This window comes from Azolla caroliniana, unplaced genomic scaffold (genome assembly GCF_043228905.1).
Source record: "Azolla caroliniana isolate FFs.n. ecotype wild unplaced genomic scaffold, voAzoCaro1.0.p SCAF_3, whole genome shotgun sequence".
Taxonomy (NCBI): domain Eukaryota; kingdom Viridiplantae; phylum Streptophyta; class Polypodiopsida; order Salviniales; family Salviniaceae; genus Azolla; species Azolla caroliniana.
The window spans coordinates 19,349,271-19,366,391 of NW_028230438.1; the positions used below are offsets into that span (position 1 = coordinate 19,349,271).

A 17,121-nucleotide genomic window follows, 5' to 3' on the forward strand; every position below is an offset into this window, starting at 1 on the left:
ACATTAAAATCATACCTCAACGTTAAGATACAGGGAAGCATACATTGATATGTTCTCAAATCTGAAACAGTCTATTTTGTTGCAGGATAAACATATTTACAAACGCATGCATATAATGAAGAACATTTCAGCCTCTTCAGTATACAGGTGAAAGAAGTCCTCTTCAATATACAGGTTAAAGAACTCTGAACGCCAGCAAAGCCCATTGAGATATGGTTCACTGTACATTTTTACATCACTCTGACAGTAATTCTGTTTTGCTTGTGATAGAATAGACAATACACACGCACAAATAGAAGCTGAACCATTCTCCTCAGTAGCAGTCAAACTTCTGCACTTTTCTGAATGCAAAACATAGATCCATTTGTTCGATGAATTTTATTTCATTCAAGAGTACATCAACTATCATCGTTCCTCTCTCTGTACTTTTGTTGGATCGGAAACCATATCCATCATTATTTTCTCGGGAGAATCAACCCAATTCCCCAAGTCAACCTGTCAAAGTCACGCAAAGGTCATGTCTTAATGTGAAGGAACCATTTTTTTTGTAGCAGTAGTAACCTATAGAAAATAATACCTTGCGTTTCTGTTCTACAAATAAATTCTTCCGTTCCTGTAATTTTGCTTGATTCTCTCTTATTTCGGCTCCTCCCAAACCCCACACTTCAATTTCCAGCACCTTCCCTTCTATTGTAGCATATCCCTGTTTAGCAAACAATATTCAAAGAAAGTAACTTAATGTTACGCTTAGATTTCCAGCACCTTCTGTTCCATTGTATTGTCGTGTATCTTAAAACAACAAATGCAAATGCAAATGAAATTTATGGTATATTACTTCCTTTGGGAGGTGCTATAGCAGAGTAGTCTATTTAACTGATTTCTGGAAATACATGATATGTGCGTTAGCAGATAAGCCATACAGCTCACATGACAAGTTTCGAATGAACAAATAATTAATTCGGTATCCCACCATCCTCAAGCTCAATAACAGCAAGAACGAAAGCATTTAAGAGGGCAGTAAATCTGAGGTAGATTCTACTCATGAATAAGATTATGTACTCATTGTTCACAAATTACTTTCAACATTCATTAAAATAATACCTACAATGAAGATTTTTTAATGGAACATCTCCCCAATGGTTATTTATGCGTAACACATGTTTTGCCAACTCTAGGTTGAGCTCTTGGATATTAAGACGAGATATTTTTTCGCAGTGCTTTTTGACATTCATGGCACATTATAGAAAGAAAGAAAGATACTTACTTGGTCTGGAACTAAGTGGCCAGTTTCATATGTCTTATCAACAGCATGATGACGAACAGTCACACACATGAAATCCTCATCGATCCATAATCTTTCTTTACCAATCTCCCCACCAAAACCAATTCCAGTTGTCCTCTTTAACTGTCCAAAATAACTTTTGTTGCTAGAGGCATGAGGAGAAGTATACATGAAGTTTGATGCAGTTCCTGTCAGAAAATTGTAACATTAGCTATCCAAAGGTAAGGTGCGCGTCACAACATAACTGTTATAAGATCAGCGAAAACATCAGGGCTTGTATTATCAATAGGAAACAATAATCAGACACTATAAAGAAACTAAATAAACAAATTTATAGCTTGAAAATTCAGATAGAATGCAAATCAAGCAATCATTCCTTGAGTAAGGTATACCTATTAGACATTGTCTGGATCTGTCCACTACATTTATAGCCACAATATTGACCCAACTGAGGTTCTTTTCTCTAATTCTGGAGTCTCGACTCAAATTGTGGGCAGCTTGTTAATGCTTGGGAAATGGTAAAGTAATCTAGACTCTCTACATAGCTGCATGCATGTCCAAGAGTCCAAGATAATAATGGTTTGGCTTGATCAGGATTCATCTGATTCTGTCCACTAACATGCAATGGTTTAGAGGTAATGGCTAGACAGACAAAGAAATACTTAGAGCAGGATACCCAATCAATTATTTACTTGAAAGTGTGAACCATAAAATACCACAAAACGTTTTTGGGAATTAGATGTTAAACTTCTGAATTGGGGAATGTTTGCGCGAATAATCACCTATCTGTAATTATCTGATTATGAGGCGAGTTGATAACATAGGAGTTACCAGTGGAACGGAAGGGTTGCATTACTGGATCTAATGCAAAAATGCAGCATCCTTTACTTCCATAATAACCAAGCTTGCTCTCAAAACCATCTTTAATAAAAGCACCCACAAGCCAAGTCTTTTTCTTTCCTGAATTTTGTGCTACACTTTCTTCATTAGTGTTTCCTTGGATGAGCAATAGAACTGGTCCATGATAACCTTCCACATTTACCCAAAATCTATTCATCCCTTTACCATGCGAAGAAGCTCTGCTTTGGATTAAAACAACAGGATATGATTTCATGTATAGTTATAGTGATGAACATATGCTCTCTAAATACATCAGGAACAGAATTGAGTCTAATTGATTAAACCTGTATAGAAGATAAGAAATGTCCTCTTGTGGGTGAAAGGAATGAGACACTAGATTCTGACCAATCGAATCAGGATGAGAAAGTCCAATAGCCCAAGCAACACCTGAGGTCAAAAGGCTATGTCCGGAAGTTAGAACATTCGATTGTGTTGTCGAAGAATTAGGATCATGGGAAGAACCTTGGCATACTTCCATACTAGTTGTGACAGCATCATGTCGCTGATAATACATTCAAATGTAACTCTTAAGTAATCAGATACATACTTTAATAGCATATGCCACCATTGACAAAGTATTCTCAAAATGCAATAGTCTGAGGAAAACCTTATGCAATATGTTCCTACAATAACCAAGACACTTATGATAATTCCTATATATGATGCATGAATATCCTCCTTGAGTAGAAAGGAGATACCTTAAACTTTGAAGCTTGTCTAAGTAATTGAGCTTGAACATACGTTGTAAGTGAGAGTGGAAGCCCTGGTGAAAGGAGAAGCATCCACTTGTAGATCTTTTCAATTGGAAGCTCATCGGTTGCAAAACATGCTTTTTGAGCAGATTTCACAAGGGGCTGAATATCTGGTAATTCATGAACCAAACCTTGAACTGAATTTGTATCAGAATCACATCCCATAAGCCAAGATAGCCATAAAAAGTCTTGTAGCAGAGATACATTTATATGACCAGAAAAACTAATGTCATCGAGTTGGTTAAGGTTTTCAGTTGAGAAGCTACATGTGATGGGCAGTTCTGCTCGCTTTTGAAGATGACAGAAAAAACAAAGCATAAGTTTTAAGCTGCTGGAAATAGACCGATGGTGGCATTTCTCGACACCCTTCAAGAAACTCTGCCAACTAATCCTATCTCTGAATGGCATAAAAATCGTATCTATGACAGCTGATGCTAAATTCTGTTTCAATAACGTCAAATTGGATGTAGCTGAAGGGTCAGCCCATTCGATTCGAAGCTGAAAGCATTCCTGCGATAATGTAAACACAAAGGAGACACTTAATTGCTCCTAAATTACGAGAGAATGGAACATCTCATTACTCCTAGATTCTAGTTCAGCGAAACAAGTAACATTACGGAGATTTTTTCTATTTTTAAAGCAATCCAGTAGAGAAGCTAGTTTTATGATGATGACGATGCGCTTTGATTTGCACCTGGAGAAGGAGAGGATCGATAGATTCTGCAGAGATAGAGGAGGAGGACGATGATGATGATGAGAAACCATGGAAAACAGTGCGAAGATCAGACAGGAGACCAATGCTGGAGAATCTAGACTCCATCGCCTTGATCTCTGTCTGGGCTGATTCTCCATGCGGGCGGGATGCTCCGCCCCCCATGTCTGCTCAGTCAGTCCGTTCTTCTTCCCTATGGAATCGCCCACGAGCAGAGCAGAACAGAGCAGAACAGAGCAGAAAAGAGAAGAAAACAGAAGAGAAGAGAGAAAACCCTTCCTTCTTCAGAAATGACCCTGACCAATTTTCTACTCTATTTACAGAAATGCCCTTCCTTACCTTTTCTACTCTATTTACAGAAATGACAATTTTCTACTCTATTTACAGAAATGACAATTTCTACTCTATTTACAGAAATGCCCTTCCTTACCTTTTATCTCCATCTACAGAAATGGCAATTTTCCACTCTATTTACAGAAATGCCCTTCCTTACCTTTTCTCTCCATCTACCGAAATGGCAATTTTCTACTCTATTTACATAAATGCCCTTCCTTACCTTTTCTCTCCATCTACAGAAATGGCAATTTTCCACTCTATTTACAAAAATGCCCTTCCTTACCTTTTCTCTCCATCTACCGAAATGGCAATTTTCTACTCTATTTACAGAAATGCCCTTACCTTACCTTTTCTCTCCATCTACAGAAATGGCCTCCTGAATGAAATTTAGCTGAAAGGGTGACAATATTTTTACCCTTATTGTTGCAAATATAAAGGCAAAAGGCAACCCATCATCCGATGCTAGCCAAAGAAACACGTCTGCAATACATACATAGAAGATGAGATTGGCTTAAATGTATCCAACATTCCATGCCACCATCGTTACAACTTACAGTTATAGAGTGTAAATTGGGCCATGTGCATACTACATATGCTCTATCTTCAATCAACATATGATATCCATCATTGGCATGCACAACGCAGAACATATTTTCTAAACATTGATTAATAAAAACCTGAGGTAAGGGCACAAATAAACAATGCAAATATTGATCGCCAAGTATAATAATATCTAAGAGATATTACAAAACTTAGCTTCCACAATGCCCTCATGCCATTATCTAGTTGCATAACTCTAAGATAACATTTTACAAGGATCAGGAAAGGAAAGGACAAGGAAAGTCAAGCGGACATTGGGAATAGTGAATTGCAAAAAATGTTCGCACGGATTGAGGTTGGAAATCCCTCGACTGTGGGAGTTGAGTTTGTTATTGTAAAGAATCGGGTATGATTCTTGTGTAGCGGAAGAGATGTGTGTTATGTGTATTGTGAGAGAAATTAGAGAAGAGAATAGAAACACAAGATAGATAAGCTAGAGAAATGAAATACTCAAGAAGAAGATGTATATTCACAAGTAGAATGAGAAATACAAAATGTAGCATTACAAGGAGTCACAACCGACTTAGTATGAAGCATGAGGTGTCGAATACATGTGTATAATGGACGTATTCACACTATCCCGTTTTGGCCATTTATGTAATTAGCATAAAGGGTAGTTGCCCTAAGTCGGTCACTATATATAGTGACCTTGTAACCTTTTTGTAAGGTTGGGTGTTGTATTATTGCTTTATGGAATAAGGAGTCTTTTTGTGCCTCTCTGTCTCTGTCTCTCTCTCTCTCTGTGCAACGACCTACAAACTGTCATACGCAGGTATTCAGAACACAATCAAATGCTACTTGATCTTCCGCAAAGACGACTTTGTCTCCAACATCTGGTATCAGAGCCTGCACAGTAGTCGGTCCTTCAATCCGCTGTCGGCCATCGTCTCAGCATTCGGTTTCCTGCGTCATTCGAAGAAGAGAGAAGAAGAAGAAAAACGAGGCCTGCATCTCATCGCGTTAGATCATCTTTGCTTGGAGTAAGCCAGCAGGTTGTACTCCGTTCCTTGTGATCGTAACCGCTCGAGGTGAAATCCCCTTGTGCAACTTTGACACGATCGTGCTCCATTCGGTTAAACGGCATCCGAAGAGGTCATCAAACGCTGCTCGCCGCTCATTGTAACCACTCGGTGCAGATCGGTCTCAAGACAACAACCCCAATTCGTGCTTCATCCGGCTGATCGACATTCGAGAGGATCAGTTGGATCCATCTCTCTCGTCGCTGCAGTCACCCGAAGCCGAATCGGTCCAGATAATCGGTTTCAATAATCGGTATTCGGCATATATATCCGAAACGAACCGGGCTCACTCCGACTCGGGAACATTCGGGAAGACCAGTCGGTTCTGTCCCTCAAGCTACCGGAGTCAATTCGAGCAAGTTCCGAAGCCGAACCGACTCGGGTTCAAATCCGACTAGAACGATATCGGGTGAGCCAACCGGCTGCACTCCAACAAGGTTCGTAGTCAACTCCGAACCGAGCTTCGTCAACCGAAACCAAATTTGATGGCGTCAACATCCGGCTCGTCAGAAATGAGTCTACGAAAGTTCGATTTATCGAACTTCAACTTCTGGAAGGAACAAATGCAGGACTATCTCATAGTCAAGGGGCAAATCGACCCCATCGAAAATGAAGAACCTCCAGAAGGATACAAACCAATTGAGTGGCAGAAGCTGGACAGAATCGTCCGCGCCACGATTCGGATGCACCTATCGGAATCGGTATACTTTACGGTGCAATCGTGTACGACAGCATTCGAACTGTGGAAAACACTGTCGGACACTTACGAAAAGAAGGTCGCCGCAACGAAGATGTTTCTGATCCGGCGCCTCTACAACTTGCGGATGAAAGAATCCGATTCGGTCCAAGCACACCTCAATGAGTACGAAAGCATAAGCTCCCAAATCTCGTCACAGGGGACGGCAATCGAGGATGAACTCAGAGCAATGATACTCATGAGCAGCCTTCCCTCATCATGGGAAACTTTCGTCACAACCGTGTGCAACGCGTCAACCACGGCTGTTAAATACTCCGAAGTCACGAGCGCAATCCTGACCGAAGCAGCTCGGAGAAAGTCTTTCGCCAAAGACTCAACAGACGACGCTTACGTAGTACAAGGTTCGACAGACCGATCGAACATACGAGGAAGAGATTCCTCACGGCCGCCGAACAATCAGCGAAGACGGAACCAATCACGGGATAACCGAATCTGCAACTATTGCAAGAAACCCGGACACATCAAAGCCGACTGCCGCGCACTCAAGAACAAGAACAACAAGAAGAGTGGCCGGCATGAGGAGATCAATTACGTCAGCTTCTCAGCGGATGTACTACCGGACGACCCGAATATACTATCAATCGAAAATCCAGTCGGATCAGAAGTTCTACTCACGACTGAAGAATCGAGCACATGGCTCTTAGATTCGGGCGCGTCATTTCACGTGACTCCTCATCGATCCCAATTTCGGCAATATACGATCCGTCACTCCGACTCAGTTCGAGTCGGCAACTCACAACACTGTGACATCATTGGAATCGGCACAGTAGAGCTCAACCTTGCAGGTGGCTCTACACTTGTACTCCACAATGTCTGACATGTACCCGAGCTCTCAAGGCCATTGATCTCAGTCGGACAACTAGATGAAGACGGCATTCGTGCCGGTTTTTCTTCGGGAGGGTGGACACTCCACAGGGGGAACCTCCTGCTTGCTAGAGGACCCAAGATACACTCCCTGTATCCGTTACATGTTACGCTCAGAGAGGGTAACCTGTTTTTGGTGGATATTCCTGTGTCATCACTATGGCACCGAAGATTAGGACACCTCAGCAAGGCCGGCATCACGCATCTATCTAGAGCCGGATACATCCCCAAACTCTCCTTCTCGGACCATCAATTCTGCGAGCATTGCCAGTATGGCAAACAAGCAGCCGCATCACACCCGACATCAGCACCAAGAGAAACGAGACCTCTTGATTTGGTCCACTCGGACGTCTGTGGCCCAATGCCGCATCAGTCTCTCGGCGGTGCCTCTTACTTCGTCACTTTTATTGACGATTCAACTCGAAAGGTGTGGGCTTATCCAATTCGCACCAAAGATCGGGTCTTCTCGATCTTCACCGATTGGCTCGCTATGGTAGAAAGTCAAACCGACCGAAAGCTGAAATGCTTTCGGACAGACAATGGGGGAGAGTTTAAATCCGAAGAATTCGTCAAATTCTGCCGACAACGCGGCATCCGACGTGAATTTACGGCACCACACAGTCCGGAGCAAAACGGGATTGCCGAACGCATGAATCGGACAATCCAAGAACGGACAGTTTCCATGCTCCAACACTCCGGACTGTCGGATGGCTTCTGGGCAGAGGCTCTACTCACGGCAGTACACATAATCAATATGTCGCCAAGTAGACCTCTAGGACTTCAAATTCCTCAGGAACTATGGATCGGCAGTAAGCCGAATTACGACAAGCTGAGGATCTTCGGATGCGAGGCGTACGCCCTTATTCCGAAAGATGATCGCCGAAAACTTGCACCTCGGTCCAGGAAATGCATTTTCCTTGGATATGGATCCGACGGCGAAATGGGATACCGACTCTGGGACCCCGAACGCAGACAAATCGTTCGAAGTTCGGACGTTGTGTTCAACGAGTCGGCTATGAATCCATCAGTCGAAAAACCGATCGAAGTCCGAAGGGTAACATTTTCCGATGTGCCGACCCTTCAAGAAGGCCCCGCTCTCAACACACGGTCAGCTTCACGGGTAGCTGAACCTTACACTACCGACTCGGACGACCCCGACTCGGCACAGCAGAACAATCCGCTTTCGGACCATCCGACCTCGATACCCGATGCGACCAGTCCAATCATACCTCGACGATCCGAGAGACTGTCGCAACCTCCGGAGAGGTATTCTCCTGGAATTTTCTTCACCGACGCCGGCGAACCGACGTCTTACGAAGAAGCATCGACATCTGTCGATTCAGCCACCTGGCATCTGGCGATGGAGTCGGAAATGCACTCCATTCGGGCAAACAAGACTTGGGATCTGGTCGAATTACCTAGGAACCGACGTGCTCTTCCTTGCAAGTGGGTTTATCGACTAAAAGAGACGTCTGATTCGACCACCCCAAAGTACAAGGCCAGATTAGTTGCAAAGGGCTTCCGACAAGAATATGGCGTCGACTTCGACGAGATTTTTTCACCAGTGGTGAAAATGACAACCCTCCGTTTTCTACTCGGCGTAGTGGCAGCCGACAACTTGGAGCTAATTCAGCTAGATGTCAAAACAGCCTTCCTCCATGGTGATCTTGACGAGGAAATTTATATGGAGCAGCCAAAAGGCTTTGTGGCAACTGGCCAAGAACATCTAGTCTGCCGACTCAGGAAGAGTCTATACGGCCTCAAACAGGCACCGCGACAATGGTACAAGAAGTTCGACGACTTCATCCAATCGATCGGCTTCTCCAAAAGCGATGAGGACCATTGTCTCTTCACCAACACAGCTCAAGATGGATCACCCATCTTCCTCATCATTTACGTGGACGACATGCTAATTTCTGGACGCCACGCGGGCGAACTTGCCGATCTCATTCGGCAACTGCGGTTGAAGTTTGCCATGAAGGACCTCGGTCCGGCACGACACATACTCGGCATGAAGATTAGTCGGCATCGCGACAAACGACATCTTTTTTTGTCTCAGACCGACTATATCGGACGTGTCTTGGAACGCTTCAACATGCAATCAGCCAAATCTGCTTCAACCCCGCTCCCGATGAATCTTCGGCTCTCTCAGCGAGACTGCCCGACATCCGGCCCGGAGGGGGAAGATATGAAGTCGGTACCGTATGCACCGGCAGTCGGCTCCCTTATGTACCTGATGGTCGCGACACGGCCTGATATTTCTCATGCCGTAGGAGTCGTTAGCAGATTTATGCACAATCCTGGCCGATCGCATTGGAACGCAGTCAAGCATGTGTTCAGATATCTGGCTGGCACAAAAGACCATGGCATTCTTTTCGGTCCGAACCGAACCTCAGGCGTAGTCGGTTACACCGACTCGGACTTCGCCGGCTGTATAGACAGTCGGAAATCAACAACCGGATACTGCTTCAAATTCGGCAATGGAGCAATCTCGTGGAAGTCGAAACTTCAGGAGTGCACAGCGACCTCAACGACCGAAGCAGAATATGTAGCTGCGTCCGACGCAGCAAAAGAAGCTTTGTGGCTCGGTCGGTTGGCGCACACGTTTCGACAAGTCGACCATGACTCGGCTCCAGTTGTCTACAGCGACAGTCAAGGTGCTGTTGCCTTGTCGAAAAATCCGGTTCACCACAACGCCTCCAAACATATCGACGTTCGATATCACTTCGTTCGGGACTGCGTCATTTCAGGGAAAATCGGTCTAGAGAAAATATCCACAACCGACAATGTCGCAGATGGAATGACCAAGTGTCTTTCGGCAGACCGTTTTCGGTCTCTTCGGCATCAGATGGGCGTAACGACAAACCAGTCCGGTTAGAGCCGGACACAGAGCAGGATGGTTCCCGACAACCGACATCAGTTCCTTAATGATCGGCTTCAACTGTTCCGACCCGACCAGTTCGGTCTTCTACCTTCGGACCCTGCCGACTCGAACAAAGCTGATATGTCCGAGAACCTAAGTCTATACCTGTAATCTTAGATAACCCATGTATACGCCCATTACGGGGGAGTGTCGAATACATGTGTATAATGGACGTATTCACACTATCCCGTTTTGGCCATTTATGTAATTAGCATAAAGGGTAGTTGCCCTAAGTCGGTCACTATATATAGTGACCTTGTAACCTTTTTGTAAGGTTGGGTGTTGTATTATTGCTTTATGGAATAAGGAGTCTTTTTGTGCCTCTCTGTCTCTCTCTCTCTCTCTCTCTGTGCAACGACCTACAAACTGTCATACGCAGGTATTCAGAACACAATCAAATGCTACTTGATCTTCCGCAAAGACGACTTTGTCTCCAACATGAGGAGGGTGCTTTATATAGAGTCACCCTCTCTCTTCATTAACTTTACAACAACCACTCTCTCTGGTGAAAGATCGAAGAAGGAGGGCGGATTCTCCCGTGCTAGTACGGCGGTCCGCATCGTGCTGAATCGTGGTGCAAGGCCACCAAGAAATACTTGCACTATCACGTCATCCTCCACGTTTATCACAAAGCTCCTTGATCTTAAGGTGTAGCTCATGATAGACATATCCCTTTGTTGGATATTATTCAACTATTGGCGGAGTTGAAGCTTTCTCGCGGTAGTGTTGGCGGCAAAAATCTTTCGTAGATTCTCCCACGCTTCCTTCGACATCTTGGCTTCTCGAATGTACCCGAGCATGTGGTCGTGAACACATGTCGCCAAGTAATACATCACTCGGCTTGCCGCTTGCTCCCACGTTGCATAGTCGACGTCTTCCGGGTTGGGCCGATTTTCTTGTGCTCCTTTGATGTAGCTCCAATAGCCTTGGCCGACAAGGTATTGGTGCATCTTTTACTCCCAAGATGCAAAGTTCTTGCGATCCAACTTCTCGCTAGGGAGAGCGCTCCCCATTAGAGTATTCATTGTCTATGTAGATTTCTTCCTTCTTTCCCTTTCCTTCTCTCTCAAACACGAGCTATGTAGTTGCACTACGATAGCGATGAGTCAGTTCTTCTTGAACGTTGGTGTAGAGCACAACACACGATCATGATGAAGCGAGTGGGCTAGATCGAGCTACCAAATCGCTCTAATACCATGTAAAGAATCGGGTATGATTCTTGTGTAGCAGAAGAGATGTGTGTTATGTGTATGTGTGAGAGGAATTAGAGAAGAGAATAGAAACTCAAGATAGATAAGCTAGAGAAATGAAATTCTCAAGAAGAAGATGTATATTCACAAGTAGAATGAGAAATACAAAATGTAGCATTACAAGGAGTCACAACCGACTTAGTATGAAGCATGAGGAGGGTGCTTTATATAGAGTCACCCTCTCTCTTCATTAACTTTACAACAACCACTCTCTCTCTTGGGAAATGTGAAGACTCATAGTCATGGGGAATATGTAACTCATTAATTATGTGTCATAGAATATGATTCTATGACACATAGTTAATGTGTAGAGAGTAGTGGTGTGACTCTTGACCTTTGAGTAATCATGGATTCGCAAAAGGTGTGTTCACACGTTGCACTATGTTGAGCTTGATTCTCAACAGTTATGTTGCAAGAATTGAGGATGCAAGTTATGTAGGTACCCAATCTCATGGTGAACATTGGTAATCCAAGGGGAAGAGTTCACGGGTGTACTAGAGCACACATGGTCCTCATCAACAACAACTTAGGTAGACCGGAGACCGGTTGTTCTTTTGACTTGGAGCCTAATCGGGAAGATGAAAGGGGAGAAGACTCGTCCTTGAAGTTGTTTTGTAACAAGGCAACAATATGTTTCCGGTACCTTACATCTGAAAATGAGGTTGCGGGGCTGCAACCATTATGGAAGAGCTCCCCGATACAAGGGGAGCTTATGGAACTTGCTCAAGATGTCCCATTGGTTTACATATGGAAGGTACAAGATCTAGGGCTAAAGCCTGGTTTGTTCCACTTCCATTGTGCTGAATTACCCAAGAATCAAGAATGGAAAATAAGTATGGAGTGGGAATTTCTATGGCGTATGGTGGAGACATATTTTTCGAGCATAGGAGATTCCCCCTTGACTTTTTTCGTCAACCCAAGTCAATGAGATTTTGTTCTTGGAATGTGCAGGGACTTGGTGGGTCTCAACATTGGCTAGAGAAGCGATTTTTTAGGAGAGAGTTGGAAGTTGTTGGCTTATGTGAAACAATTGATATATTGCTCTCACAAGAGCATCACCTTGGCCGAGAAAGAACATAACTTTTCAAAGACTCGTTGCCAGGGTATTGGTACACATGGTGGGCCCTTGTTCACGGTGTGTTAGAGAGGAGAGGTGGAGTGTGTATTTCGGTGAGGAAATCACCAGATATGACCATCTTGGATCATGGCATGTTGATCGAAAGCAAGGCCATGTTCAACTATCTGGAATGGAGGAATGTAAAATTTGGGGTGTTGAATGTCTATGCACCTAACAATAGCAATGAGAGGACCTCATTTTGGAGTCAGTTGGCAAACAAAATTCCCTCCTTCGACAATTGGATAGTGGTGAGGGATTTTAACATGACAGAGAGAATGGAGGATTGTCTTGGGGCTCATTTGAACTTGCTACAGGGGGAGGAGCTTAGAGCATGGGGTTTCTTAATTTCTATGCTGGGAATCCGGGATTCATGGTATTCTAGTATGACGGTTGAGGTGAATTTCTTGAGGTTTTCATGATTTGGTTGGAAGGAGAGTGAAGGATGTCACTCTAGATTGAACCGCATCTATGTGAGCCCCGGGATAGAGGAATGGAGTGGCTACACATCCATTCTAGCTGGTTTTACATATTCGGATCATCTTCCAGTCTCCTTGACTCTCGAACCTATTTATAAGAAGAAGAGTGAGAGCAATTTGAGGATTCCTCCGAAGAGTTTTGGTATCCAGAAGGTTAAGGATGCAATGAATAACATTTGGGCGGCATCCCCTTCATCCCACGACCCGGTACAGGTACTGGAGGAAAAGATAATTAATTCTTCTTTGGTTCTTCAAAAAGTGGTTAGGGAGGAGCTGTTAAGGTGTCAATACCGGCTGCAACGCATGAGGAAGGTAGTCATTTCAGGTCAAAAGCTCACGCAAGTGGACCCATGTTGTGCTTGGGCGAAAGACAGGCTGCAAGAGGCCACTAGGGTGCTGCAGGAGGTTAGACAACAACGTGAGCAATTACTCTTCAGAAAGTCGGCAACATGGTGGGTTGTCAAGGGAGATAAAGTTAACTGAGAGTTTTTTCTGACCAAGACTCCGAAACGTAGAGGAACGCATATTCAAAGTCTCAAACGGGAGGATGATTCGATGGCGTCTGATCAAGAGGAAATCTTGCAAATTGCGACTAATTACTACAGAGACCTTTTAGCTCCAACGTTGACAAACGACCCTCCGAGTAACCTGATGCATGATGTACTTACATGCTTGAAGACCAGGATTGGAGAGGTAGCTAAAACGCAGTTGGCAAAAGCCATAGAGGAGAAAGAGATTGTAGCGGGGCTAGACAAGATACATAGTATGGCTTGTCCAGGTGTTGACGGTCTTCCCAAAGCCTTCTTCAAGGAGTTTTGGGAGCAATTTTTTCCAAGCTTGGAAGCTGGATTGTAGAAGATGTGGAGAATGGGAAGGATGTCGAACAACTTCAATGAAGGCTTGATTTACCTGATTCCTAAATCGGAGACTGCGTTGCACAAGATTAAACAATGGAGGCCCATTACAGTTTTAAATCTAATTTATAAAAATTTTGCTAACATACTAATGCAGAGAATCAAGCCCTTTCTAGGAGATATCATCCAATCCAATCAAACCGGTTTCATGGAGCATCGTTCTATTATGGACAACGTGATTTTGTTTTGGGAGGCTGTTGCAACAGCGAGGGAGACCAATCAAAACATAGTCTGTCTAATGCTTGACTTCGAGAAAGCCTATGATCGAGTGTAATGGTCTTTCCTTGATGAAGTGATGAAGGTCATTGAGCTACCATTGGAATGGAGGTGTGTTGCCCAAGCCTTATATAGGAATGGCTCGAGTAAGGTGTTGATTGCAGGGAGGAAAGGAGATCGAATCTCTCTAACTAGATCCATCAGACAGGGTTGTCCTCTTGCCCCCTTTCTGTTCCTTTTTATTACTGAAGCAATGTTTGCCTTTTTTAATAGTCAAGGGGGCAAATCTCAATGGTCTTTCGATCCCTAACTCAAGTAAGTCTCTGCTGGACTCGGAGTTCGCAGACGATATGATGTTGTACCTCCAAGGAAATGAAGCGAATCTTAAGAGGGCATAGAGTGCTATTGATCTCTTTTGCAAAGCATCGAGAGCCTTCATCAATTGGAATAAGTCCAAGGGTTTCTGGATTAGCTCGGAGTCAGAGCTTGTATGGAAGCCCAATGTTGAATTCAAATGGATTGTAAAAGGGGAAGCCACTAGATATCTCGAAACGTGGATTGGTGTAGATATCGACAAAGGAATTCAGTTGCAACAAATTCAAAGTAAAATTTGTGACAAAATACGCAACTGGTCAGGCATGAACTTATCATTGGCTGGCAAGATCATAGTAGCTAACCATGTGCTCTTGTCTACGTTATGGCATGTAGTTTCAATGTGGATGTTTGACAAGCAAGCTATTCGTACTGTTAAAGCGTGTATTAGGGGATTCCTATGGGCTGGGATAAGGAAAGACAATGCACGCGGCAACCAAAGTATCATGGTCTACGTTGTTTCTTCCCAAGAGTAAGGGGGGTTTAGGATTGATTGACCCTGGATTGCAGAGTCAGGCATTGCTATGTAAGGTATTGGTAAGGAGCTTGCTACCCAATAACGAGTTATGGAAAACATTGATACATAATAGGAGCATTCTCTGGAGTCCAAGAGTTGGTGGGCAAAGGAAGTCACATAAAGCATGGTTTTTTTGTATGGACTTAAAGTTGAGGAAATCTAATCGATTGGCTTATCGTACTTGTATGTCAGTGATGCAGGCATGGGTGGAGTATGCTCTGTGGGCATCTAAGTCGAAATCTTCCAAGTACTAATGCTGAATGGATGCGCTAACCCCTATTGTGGAATGAGACCATAAAATCGTCAGAGGGAAAGATGCTGGGATAGAGCAAGCATATCCCGTGGGCTATATTGTATTGTGTAGGGATTCATTCAGTGGCAGATTGGATGCGGTTGTCCGACAGTAATCATGATAAATTATATGAAGACGTGGGAAAGGTCAAAAATGGCAAAAAGATGCTTGACCTAGTCCATACAACTATCTAGTCCATTCCTATTGGTAATGAGGAAGAGGGTGAATGGTCTGGACAATGTGATGATACGGGAAAAATTATCAATGCTAGGGGTCTAGGAAAGAATGGGAAGATCGTCCAATTGGGATCAATAGAGGAAAGTGCAAGTTGGTACTCGATTAGAACTGTGGCACGAGACGACAAGAAATGGAAGGTGAATCCACCAGTTGATGAGGTTGAGGAGGACTGGATCTTGTATGTGGTTGAAGGCAATCCACTCGAGTGCTTAGAATGGGATCATGCTGAATATAAGTGGAAGGGAGAACAAGATAAATCAATAGGTTTCTTTGAATACTCGACGCGCTTGGGGAGAAAGTTAATAATGTTGGCATCATGAGAAGTGTGCCAACAAATGGGCTCATGTAGCTGTCGATTTAGTCTTCGTGGATAGAACCAGGAGCAAGATATGGAACTCATCCCTCCCTGAGCGGGTCAAAGTGTTTTTCTGGTTTATCACCCATCAGGCTGTTCCAACGGGAGAGTGGCTTGGGAAAAGAGTTTGCATGAGTAGTTGCAAGGCCTACACTACGAGCTTGGAGGACATCACACATTGTTTGTGGTGTTGCCCACGAGCCTAAGAAGTTTGGGAGCTTAAGAATCTTGGCTCGATTCGGGGTTGAGGTTCATGTATCGAGCGCAACAGTCACTTGGTTGGCCACTGAATAGGCTGCGTGGTTTCAAGGGTGGAATGGAAATAGTCATTCTTTAAAGGTGATGCAAGGAACTGTACAACCAACACAAGGAGGTTCATTCTTCATACATGAACGCTATGTGGACATATGGTTATTAGTGGTCGGCCTTACGGTTTGGCAAGTGTGTGTATCTAGGTGCAAGGAGACTTTCTCAGGTAGCGAACCCCACCCGCTGAGAGTTTAATGATGATCTAGTTTAATCTTATTCCTACGTTACGAGGAGAGTTTGAAAGTCTTCAAGGGCCCTCAGACGCAAGTGAAGAAGCTAGTGCTTGGTTCCTTCTGAAATGGAGCGGTTCGTCGATGTTGCAGATGGTGGATGGTTAAAGCGAAGAGGAATTATCAACCACCACGATGGCTGTTCCCTCCGAGTGTACCTAACATATAGATGGATGTTGCCATGAGAAGAGAGTGGAGGATGTCAATGCTGAATTCGAGTTGTATGAGGCTCACATGGAGGGTATGCGTTCGGGTAATGCTATGCTCATCGAATGATGTAGTGTTTTGGAATTGTTTTTGTTGTTTCCTTTACACATATTGTTTTCTTTTTGACATGCAAGTTGGCCTGTAAGATATGAGTTGTTTATTCTATGTACATTGCCTTAACTAATGGAAGTAGTTTTTTTTTGGGAAGAAAAAGAAAAAAAGAAAACATTTTACATAGTTATCAAGCCAAACTTTGCCATATGATTGAAATTAGACTTGAGAATTTCTTTTCCATCCAAGTATATGATAGGAGTTGCGAAGACATGAATACGTCTCATAATTAGACCTACTACCATGTCAACTACTCGACTAATCTCAAACTTTGTTGTTGAGAGCGCACCAACTGCAATGCAAAATCATGATAGATTTTGAGTATTTAAATAACCAAACACTATTGGAAACATGCCTCATGAATATTGATTGA

General features: G+C 43.6%; 1 protein-coding gene and 1 long non-coding RNA gene across 2 annotated transcripts; one reads left to right on the top strand and one right to left on the bottom strand.

Annotated features, from left to right (window-relative positions):
• Positions 1–50: 50 nt before the first annotated feature.
• On the bottom strand, positions 51–3,837 carry LOC147866413 (TLD-domain containing nucleolar protein). Its single transcript, XM_087316858.1, has 7 exons — positions 3,629–3,837; positions 2,881–3,444; positions 2,467–2,684; positions 2,114–2,361; positions 1,265–1,470; positions 578–703; positions 51–495 (listed from the first exon to the last, which is right to left on the bottom strand). Exons 1-7 carry the CDS (start codon positions 3,809–3,811, stop codon positions 406–408), a joined length of 1,635 nt encoding a protein of 544 aa, XP_087172984.1. The 5' UTR covers positions 3,812–3,837; the 3' UTR covers positions 51–405.
• On the top strand, positions 823–1,368 carry LOC147866414 (uncharacterized). The gene is made up of 2 exons (XR_015529491.1): positions 823–1,028; positions 1,216–1,368. It is a non-coding gene; the product is annotated as an uncharacterized LOC147866414 (long non-coding RNA).
• Positions 3,838–17,121: the final 13,284 nt, after the last annotated feature.

Coding starts and splice junctions, on each gene's coding strand:
- LOC147866413 (XM_087316858.1), bottom strand. CDS start 3,811: ATGGGGGGCGGAGCATCCCGCCCGCATGGAGAATCAGCCCAGACAGAG. Junction 2,362..2,466: donor ATTTCTTATCTTCTATACAG/GTTTAATCAATT, acceptor AATCCAAAGCAG/AGCTTCTTCGCATGGTAAAG. Junction 1,471..2,113: donor GCAACCCTTCCGTTCCACTG/GTAACTCCTATG, acceptor ATTTTCTGACAG/GAACTGCATCAAACTTCATG.